Source organism: Diadema antillarum, unplaced genomic scaffold (genome assembly GCF_040938485.1).
Source record: "Diadema antillarum isolate AM-2024a unplaced genomic scaffold, OU_Dant_1.0 seq00000501_RagTag, whole genome shotgun sequence".
NCBI lineage: Eukaryota > Metazoa > Echinodermata > Echinoidea > Diadematoida > Diadematidae > Diadema > Diadema antillarum.
Window position 1 is genome coordinate 905650 of NW_027271458.1, and position 10678 is coordinate 916327.

General features: G+C 36.5%; 1 protein-coding gene across 1 annotated transcript; it reads right to left on the reverse strand.

Annotated features, from left to right (window-relative positions):
* Positions 1-1069: 1069 nt before the first annotated feature.
* LOC139733879 (uncharacterized) lies at positions 1070-6176 on the reverse strand. Its single transcript, XM_071644680.1, has 6 exons — positions 5975-6176; positions 5520-5647; positions 4777-4927; positions 3412-4100; positions 1856-2084; positions 1070-1254 (listed from the first exon to the last, which is right to left on the reverse strand). Exons 1-6 carry the CDS (start codon positions 6174-6176, stop codon positions 1070-1072), a joined length of 1584 nt encoding a protein of 527 aa, XP_071500781.1.
* Between the last annotated feature and the right edge of the window lie 4502 nt (positions 6177-10678).

The following is a 10678-nucleotide window of genomic DNA, read 5'->3' on the forward strand; positions in this document are numbered from 1 at the left end:
CCTTAGGGCCCCCAGTGGATCATGCGGTGCCCATTTTGAACAAATTAAGATACATGTACTATCCTCCTAGGGATGGTACCTGTCAAGTTTGGTGAAAATCCATGATGGGGTTTTCAAGAAAAATATGAGAATGTACAATTTAGGCCCCCATTTGGACTCTCCCCCACCAAAAAAAAAGAAAAAAAACACAACAAAACAAAACTAGTGATTACATTAGAAAATTGTCCTTGAATACACTATTCAGTGGCAGATCCAGAGGGGGGCACAGCGGGCGCGCCCCCTCTTTATTTTTTGTTAAAACAAAAGAAATAACAAAAAAATGGGGGGGGGGGCTTATGCGCCCCCCTTTAATTTTGTAAAGGTGCCTCCCCTTTACGAAATTCCTGGATCTGCACCTGCTATTCATGTCTAAGCAATAATTGAATGATATACAGTAATATATATATGTATATATATATATATATATATATATATATATATAGTGCGAGAGATAGTTCCCTGGGTCCCAAACGTGCGCAGTACCGCATTGTTGGTTGCATATATACTGGAAGAAATTGGACTGAGGTGGACGTTGCTCTCGATCTTAGTCTCCCTTTTATTTGTCAAGCTTTCGGCCAATCATCTGAACTTCCTCAGGATCTACCGTGACAGGATCTACCGTGACAGGAGCCGTGACATCAGGTTATTCATATAATAACTATTCTGTTGGTAGATCCTGAGGAAGGCCAGATGATTGGCCGAAAGCTTGACAAATAAAAGGGAGACTAAGATCGAGAGCAACGTCCGCCTCAGTCCAATTTCTTCCAGTATATATATATATATATGGTTTAACCATCAAACCCTCCCTTTCTTGTGTTATTTCCCTTCCTACAGCATCATTATAGATGACATGTATACTGTGACATGCACTTTATAAAAATGGTTCATTATCAATCTATAATCATCATCACAGTAACAATTACTGTGCTTTGTCATCTAATAACCTCCACACACGCAGTCTACTGCACCTAGAATGAAGACATCAGTTAAACAAATAAACACATACAGCAGTGGCAGCCTTTGGAACATTTCACATGGGTGGCTCCATCTTTGGATGACCTCTCAGCCGTGACATTTGTTGCCCTAATTTCCGCTTACAAACCAGGCCTTTCATCTGTTTGTTTCTCATCGTCTTACGGAGGTCCATCAATTTTTGGCTCATGATCTGCTTCACCTTAAAGTGAGAAGCTCCTGGGTACCGTTTCTGAACAGCACCTAAAAGAAACAACATCATTTTCTTTTTAAACTTCATGTACTTGCCATTTTGTTGAATGAATGTACCATGAAAATAATCATAGGGCATGATGCTAATATATATCAATAACAGTAATACGATGATCATGATAATTGGCTTTTAAGAATTCAAGCAAAAGATTCAAACAAAAATTTGGGGATGGAGATGATGATGAGTAAAGAAATTACTTCAGGATGTCTCAGTGGATATCAGTGTTGGAAGCCGATGATGAGAGGTCACGCTACACACATTGCTTGATGCAACAATAGCGCATTGTCCCATTTACCACATCAAGGCTATGTAAAGGAGCATTTTACTCAGCAAATTACAAGGCAGAAAAAAAAAAGAATTAGAAATAAACTTACTGCTACATGTGGTCATAAATGAAAGAATATAATTTTCACTTTTGTCAATAACATGACATTTTCTGACATATCTTAATGTTAGAATCAATTTCCTACGGCTTTCTGAAAGGTCAAAATGAGCAGTGATTAAATAGTGTACAGAGTTTGAGAGCTAATCCTGTCAGTCAGTGTTAGAAACATAATTTAGGTCCCAAAAATTAAAGTACATTCAACTTACCAATGATGCCATGAACTTTTGCTTGGTCCAGTGCAGGCCGGGCGATAGCATTCTCACTGCCTTTACCTGTGGCTTTGAACCCTGTTACAGAGCAGGTGGCAAGTTCTCGGGAATTGAAGACCAATGTCATTAAGCTGCGTGTGTACTGACTGAAGTTCCTGGACCGCTGTGCCATTCTCAAAAATTTCTTGGACACCTTGACGCCACTACCTGCAGCCAGCTCTACTTGCTGAAAAAAGAAAAGAAAGTCAATTTCCTGTCACTTCAGTACTTACAAACCTGCTAACCATCATTAACAAAGTAAAATCTTGCAAACTTCTACAATTTTGACGACTGCTTTATTTATAACATTCAAAAAAAAAAACAACAACAACTGATAGGAATCAAATTCGGGAAAAAATGGTGCGTTCATTATTGCAAAACCAGAACTATTCGCGGCATGAAATCCTCATGAATTGGAGCCGATGGTCTTTTTTTGCGATATGAAATTTTGCAAATTGCCACTGGCATTTAATGCATTTTCTTGCAAAATTCATGAAATTTTCATGCATGCACAATTTGCTAGTTTTACAATGTTCACAGGTTTACACATAAATGTAGACACAATGTCTGCCTTTGAATTGGTATCACGATTGACAAATATTACATTATGTCAAAAAAAAAAGAGTAGGACACTTATTTTCAATATGATAAGGGGTAATCAGGTAGCCACTTATAAAGCAAGAATCAGGAAAAAGTCTAGTGTTAATAGGCATTAATGATCTATGTACTGAGAATGATATGGTTATAACATATTTCATTCTAAAGTGGCAGAGTACTTTTCATACTTTTTGTCAAAAAACTGTACAGAAAAATACAACAGAATAAGTCACAGAAAAGCATGACATGTATGTCTGAATTCTTGAGAATATTTATATCGATACAATATACAAGTAATTCATTTTTTCTTTTCCTTTACAGTCTTCTTGTTGTACAAGGAACATAAATTTGAAGACATGATTCTTATTGTTCTGACAAGTTTATTTGTTTGACTTTTTTTTCTTTCATGGCTGCTAACCTGAAAATGGTTTGTTGATGATGATTTTAGTTGAGACTGATCATTTGTTTGCATAGTTTATTTTATCTCAGGACTTTGACGAAAAATAGCTAAAGCCGATCAAGCCATCCTGAATAAAAATTAATGTTCTATTCAATCAATAGATAATAAATAGATATACTCAAGGAGTTTTCAAAAGCATCTGGGAATGATAAACCAGTAATTACCTAGTGCATTTGTAAGTAACTTAGTGAAGACAAAACAAATTCAAAACTTCAAAACCATTTGAAGTCATATGTAAAGTGATTACAAACATTTTTACCAAAACATTTATTAGCATAGAGTTCCTATGACATGTTTAGAGTAGAAACAAATTAAAAAGCCAGCAATTTGACACTATTGCAATGATAGAATCCTGACTACCACAGACTTGGCAAAATGATTCACCTGCAACACTAAACCTTGCCTTCATTTCACATTAATTTGATATCAAATGAGATAGCATAACAAGTCTTCTTACCTTGTCTCCTTCATCATCAAGCACTACCTCATCTATGCACTGACTTGATGATTTCTGTGCCTCAGCCACTCGGTGATGAGTGGGACGATGACTTGATGTGGCTACATTTGACTGACCCTGCTGTACCTCCCGGACGTTCCTGAGGCGTTCCACAATGCCATCAGCTATATAATTTGCCTGCCACGTAGGTGCTCTGATCTGTCTCTGCATTGCCCCAGGATGCTGTTTCTGACGAACAGAACACTGATCTGGAGATGCAGGTGGTGGGATCTGGGAGCTAGTGGGGTAACCCGGCACCCTTGTGTCTATGGAGGAACCCGTTGGGTGTGTGTTGTTAGAAGATAGCACAGGTCTAGCTGAGGGTTGCTTGGGCTCAGCCAATGACTGCACCCTGATGATATATGGGCTGTCTGTCTCCACAGGGGACGTGGCTGGCAGTGGCTGCTGCCTGGGTGACTGCTGACTAGGAATGCTCATCCTTGATGCTTGTCTGACACTAGGCTGTCTCATTACAGTTTGTGAATTGGACAGGGATATTTGTGGGTTGCTCACTCTGCCAGGAAGTTTTGTTGTCTCTTGTAGGTGAAGACCCTCACTGAGAGCATTCCCTGCTGAGCCTAACTCTGTGATCAGCTTCTCATTGATATTAACTATTGTTGTCTCTAGGATATTCTTTAAATCAGTCACATCTGGACAGAGGAAAAGAAAAATGTAAGATCACTTGAAGAAACAAAACAATAATTTGAGAGCTAGGTTACTGGCATGAAGATTGTAAACAATTGAGGTTTGAAAGCATGTATGCCATGATCTTTTATTGATAAAATATGATATAAGAAACATGTTAGCAGTGTAACTTATTATAGAGGCTCTGGTTTTTCATACCACTTGAGCAAGATACATCTTTGATTTCCAGACAGTCTAGAGTCTTCATTCAAGTTCATGGGTAACTAATGTCACATAATGATTTTAACTGATGAATAATGATTACATATACTCTCTAAAAAAAAAAAAATCGAGTGAAAATATTCACTCTTAAAGGAGTGAATACAAAAAAGAGTGAATTTAGAGTGAAATTGGAATGAATTTTGAGTGAAAAAGTTAATTTTCACTCGTTTTAGAGTGACGTCAGGGATCACTCCCAAATCTTCTAGTGATCCTTGAAGTCACTCCAAAATGAGTGAAAATGAACATTTTCACTCAAAATTCACTCCAATTTCACTTTAAATTCACTCTTTTTTGTATTCACTCCTTTAAGAGTGAATATTTTCACTCGATTTTTTTAGAGAGTACACTATACATAAAATCCAAGGTAATTCCTGAGACTTGTATTAACTTATCATACAAGGGTAATTTCTTCTGACTTACTGACTGATTTGGCAAGTTTCTCTTTAAGCACCCTGTTCTCTCGTCCAAGTTTGTGGTTTTCTTCCAACAGAGTTAACATCTCCTTTTCAATCTCCCACGAGGGCGGCCTTGAAGGTGCTGGGATGCTTCTTCTGCTTTGACTCATAATCACCTGTTACAAGGTTATGAAGTTCAAAGGTTACATATGCTATGTTATGAATAAAAATATGAATCATATAATGTATTACATGGCCTGCAAACACACACTACGAAACAACATGTAAATATTGTGTAAATAAGCAATTTATTATGAGATACTCACGCACACATATACAGTAATAATGGATTATGTTACAGTGTGTCACGGTTGTACAAGGGAGACTGGAACATGGAGTAATACAGTAAATGAAATGATTTTAAGTAAAAGTGAGACTTCAGTTCCAGTGTCCAATAATTATTTGGTTGTGACAAACCAAAGATCATAACATATTGGCATTTTTTTTTGACAATCACATCACACAACACATTATCTGGCTGCATGTATCACACAATCACACATAAAGATGGATAAAAGGATGGTACTCATAATCAAACAGACCATCTGAAAACCTGGCTTAACAGTGACTAAGAATGCTTATTTAGTTGAAGAGTATATCCCATATCATATTTCTAAATCATTACATGTACCGGCTTACATGAATGTCATTTCAAATCTTTCATATGTTGTGGTTTTTTTTATTGCTTTTTTATATTTTGCAGCTCACCTTGTCATCATCATCTATTGTGTAGATGATTCTTTCATTCTGTTGCCTTTCATAAGGCTGGGATCCTTCAGGTTGCTGGTGGCCGCTCATCATGTGCACCATCTCCTGCTCAACCAATGCTTTCTCACCTGCAGGGAGTAAAACATAATTCTTCTAATCATATATCAGCATACTCAGTTCATACATTAATTAGTGTTACTGCATCTTGCAGAATTATAAACAAGTCTCTTGACACTGCCACCCTCGAGCTGCAAGTCCATTATTATACTTTTTAGGAGCCAAGACAGCATTCTGGATTGTCACATAATTTTGCAATATGCGATTCCATAAAGAAGTCTAACCACAATACAAAATTATAGTAATATACACTGATGCACAACACAAACATTTCTGCCATGACTGAATATCCTACATTGTAGACAGTGAAGCATGAGAATGAGAAAGTGTTGAAGTACCTGAATACAATATCTTGCATAACCTATGCATGGTGGCAGTGTTGGGACCACTTCTAAAACGGTACATTGCCACGGTGATACGACCAATGTCCAGGGCATAGCGATAGTCCTCTTTGATGTCATCCAGTCCAACAATGCTGAATTCTTTGTCAATACTGCCCTCAGTGATCGGTCCTGGCATCCACTGAACAAGGTAAAACATTCTTGGTTGGTGCATTGCACCTGTTTTCTGCAACAGCAAAGAAGTTATTGTGTATAAAGCACCATGCCATGCATACAAGAGCTTTTCCAATAAAAGAAAACAAAACATGGCAATGTAATATCACATTGTATATTTCTTTCCACACGCAGGTGCATTTTACTCATTATTTTTTTTAATTGCTTAGAATTTGAAGAAAGATTTTTTTTTTCAAACTATAAATTCCCTCAGCTGTTTAAATTAAAACATCTAAATTTTATTGTTGCTGTCTATTTTATATTGTTTAATGTATGCTATTTCACTGATGAGAATACAGGACCTGGTGGTGTGTAGGTACCTATTTCAAAACTGTTTTGCAACCAATGGTACATATATTGTAAATGATCTGATTGAAGATCTTATGACAATTTCAATTCAACCTTATTTTGTCTAGTCATTCAAAACAGCACAGAAATGTTGACACTTTTGTACATACACGTTGCATGATATCAAATTTAATCAAAAGTAAGAAGAAAAGGAAACCATGGTTACAAAAGCAATAAGCTTTTATGTTGAAAGGTCCTATCCAATATGCACAGTCTTGATTTTTTTTTACCAACATTAAAAACACATTATGATGAATTATACACACTGAAGTACAATTAAAATTACAGGACCCCTACAAAAATAATACCAATTAAAAATAGCTATAAATGAAAACAAGATATTGTACATAATGGCACTTGAAATGAGCATTGAAAAGTGCGGTACAGAATTAAGACATGCAGAATTTTAGGACAGGGAAAACAATAATAGGGTGTTGAATGTATTAAAACTATGGACAAACACATGATAAAAGAGCTAGGGAAATATATACGTAGGGATGGTCTCAGGATATAGTCATATGCATGACCATTATGCTGATCTGATATAGATCTCAGTAGGGCTTATACACACGTGTCTAATACATGATGTATAGTACTGTTTCACATGAATATGTTAATATGCCCCATCTGTATAAATTGAAATCTGAATTAATCACTCTTACATCAATACAATGGAGTGTAAGTGTGTCCTAGTATAGGCCTTCCCCATGAGGCATTAATGTAAACATGGCATGTTAGTGAAGTTCAAAAACAAAAGTGGTATATGGGCCATTCTCAGATTAAGTGTTCAATTCCATGTGAGAAAAACCGAAAAATCAACCACAAAGTAATACATTCAAAGATGTGTTTTCGGTAACTTCAAAACCGGTCAAATACGAAACAAAAAGTGGAACATTCTAAATGATGGCCATTCATTGAGTAAAAATGAATTGAAATAGAGCATCATATATGATTTTTGATCACCAATCAGATACGTTACCGCAAATTTACATGTTGTAATGGACTCCTAACTTTGAATTAAATTTATTGTTTTGATCCAATTTCTGTTCAGGAAAAGACATCTGTCCCCCCTAAAGATATTGGGGTTTTTCAAGAGGTAAAGATGTTGTCATCCCTTGCTAATTGGTAGAAATTATTTCTGTGTGGTAGGTTGAAATATGTTTTTGCTGAAATGAAATATAACCTTAAGATTCACTTTGTATTTTTAGCAAATTTCGCTTATAAATAAAGTTTCGAATCCCACAAATCATGCAAAGGGAACCATCTGATCTGGAATTTCCACAGGAAACAAATATGAATTGCTTTCCTGGGGAAATAACTACTGAAAAACGTCGAATCACCTTTGGTAACGTATCTGGTAAAATATAAGTAATAATTTTAGTTGTGTATGAATTAATAAATATCACCTGTTTAATTATTTACCTCATGAATTGATGTAAAAATGAATGATGTATTAAAGACCAAATTAACCATTTTAAACATTGTACGTAATATTTAAACTATGAAATGTAGTGGAAAAGAGCCCTAAATGTGAAAGCTGAGTTCAATCATTCACAGAATATTCTCATCTTACGTCTGAATGTATTTATCCATCTGACTATAAATATTCATTAAGTTTTGATGGATAACGCAAACAAGGTTTAAAATATATATTTTTGCAGGCACTTAGAAGGAAGTAGGTACAGTCTCTATGAACTCGATATGCTAAATAGTTGTTTGACCTATAGTAACGTATTTGGCTCATCCCTTTTAATGAAAATGAATAAATAATTGTTCAACTTATCAATGAATCTTGAGTAGTTCTTCATATGTTGAAAAACACTAGAATAATATGCAACAGAACACTGAAACTTTTCTCGGAATCGTTTCATAAACTACTTTTTACTCTTTCAAAGTTTGGTAACGTATCTGGCGTACCGTAAATGAATCTGTCGGTGAAGTTACAGAGCAATTTCTACTGAATATTCTTCATTTGAACATAACTTTATTTTTTATGGAAGCGTCATTCTATGCAGAATTGTTTTATGAACACTTTGTTTTACATAACATTATTTGTCACCGTGGGTGCCCTGAATTATACGTAACGTATCTGCTAAATCTGAAAAGCAAAATACTGATATGCTGAATCTTAGCTTCGTCTTGTAAAATAAACGTTCAAAGTTGTTGCATAGAATATGAAAGTGGCTGGGTTTTATAGAATAGAACTTTGGAGTTTATGAGCACACAACAATTTGTTTGTAAAAACATTTACAATTTCTTTTCAGCATTTTGATTATGTGGTAACGTATCTGTCGGAAAACTTGGCATTAAGTTGTAAGACACTGACGCAGAAAGAAAAATCTTGTGGAAGTGTTGCTCTTTTTTACCTCTCTGTCCTTTTGGTGTAAGAATATAATCCTGAGGTCCAACAAAACGAAGCATGTAATGTGTAGGGATGAATTTTGACCAGATTTGATCCCCAGAAAGCACAAGACCAATGCGCAAAATTCGGTCACGTATCTGGGGTAACGTATCTGTGGTAACGTATATGGTCGATCATAATTTTCATGAGAGCGATATCTACCAAATATTTCTCACTTGTACTAAACTTTAATGTTGAATCGATGCGTCATTCCGAGGAGTACAAACAATTTGTCTGACATTGCAATATCTGTCGCAGTGGGTGGCGTGAAAAGTATGTAACGTATCTGTCCAAATAAAAGTGTAGAAAACTGATATTTCAAACATTGTACCGTATTCTCAATAAAGAGCTGTTGCACCAAAAATCTAAGTACTTGCAATGTATGAAGTATATCCTCAGGGTTTCATATACACAGGGTCATTGCGTAGTCTTGTTATTTTCGCAATGCTGTAACACTAAAGAAACTGGTAACGTATCTGGCGGTGAATTTGGCGACAGGTTTCAAAAGGCTATAAAAAAGAAGTCAATAAGAATTTTGGAACTTTTTGAGTATTGTGATTAGCACATATGATATGCTCATCATCCATGAAAATGATATTTGGAAAGTGTGTTTGTGGACGGAGATGAGCAATAAAACAGAATTCTGAAATAGCCGGCGACACTGCGTTTTGGGGGTCTTAACGAAGTTTAACAGCAAAATTGTATACAAAAAGGCAGACAACCGCATTTGATCGTGTTTATTTTTAACAAATAAAGTCCTCGTGATATATTATAAACATTTAAATAGTATCTAATAGGTTTCAGGGAACCGCAAACTGTCATGGAATGTCAGCGACACCAAAATTCCGTATTTGAACGCTTTTACTGAGAATGGGCCATATAGGCCTATTATACTATAGTACGCTGCATAATGCACTCATGACATGACAGCATACTGCCCTCTCCCGGGACCTGTGCACAATAAGATCGTAGCTTGCTGAATACTCACAAGTAAAATTTCCCTTTGTTATGAGACCCGCCACTAATGATCGGCAGTCCGTAATAAATCCGGGGTTTGACGATTCTTCCTCTACGCGAGCACATACCGTAAATAATGGGGGGGGGGGGGGTATAGACTATAAGACCTACACACGATTGTGACTTGAGTTGATAATAATTTTGCCACTATCCCATAGAGAGTAAGAAACCTTAATTTGAGCAGAATGTCACAACTCTATCAGCACGAACATTAAGTTGAGCTTCCCCTGACATATGACTCCTTTGCAAACACGATCATAGATCTATCAAAGCCTCCGGCTTTCGGGAATCACAGCACTGCTCTTATAACCAGAATTGTTAACACGAGTTTTTAATTAACTTCAGCTGCAGGTAACATTTCACAGCCAACTCACCACCAGATCGACGCTTGCTTGAGTAGAGTAGGCCTAATGTACAGGCGACTTCGTAAGCATGAAGAGATTTGAAGCACTGTCTAAATTCGATGGTGATGCCTGCACATTCACTTGTCTACATGCAGCCAGCAAGCAATGGTTCGCCCCCGTTCGCATATCCGCTTCTCTTATACGATGGCTAATAGTACCCACGCAAGATCCCATGCATACTGAGGGCATGAGTCGCATGGGTATTATTTCACCAATGCACTTGCAATGGTGAGAGATCTAGCGAACATACTTATGCGGGTCGCGTACGTATTTGTGTATGGTGTGTGTGTAAGATAGTGGTGTGTCAAAGCGATCAAA

Bases quoted from the DNA above. Each gene is read 5' to 3' on its own strand.
- LOC139733879 (XM_071644680.1), bottom strand. From the start codon at position 6,176: ATGTTTTACCTTGTTCAGTGGATGCCAGGACCGATCACTGAGGGCAGT. The intron at 4,101-4,776 runs GTAAGTCAGAAG...TCCTCTGTCCAG, and splicing joins GAAACTTGCCAAATCAGTCA to ATGTGACTGATTTAAAGAAT. The intron at 2,085-3,411 runs GTAAGAAGACTT...TTCTTTTTTCAG, and splicing joins TTGATGATGAAGGAGACAAG to CAAGTAGAGCTGGCTGCAGG.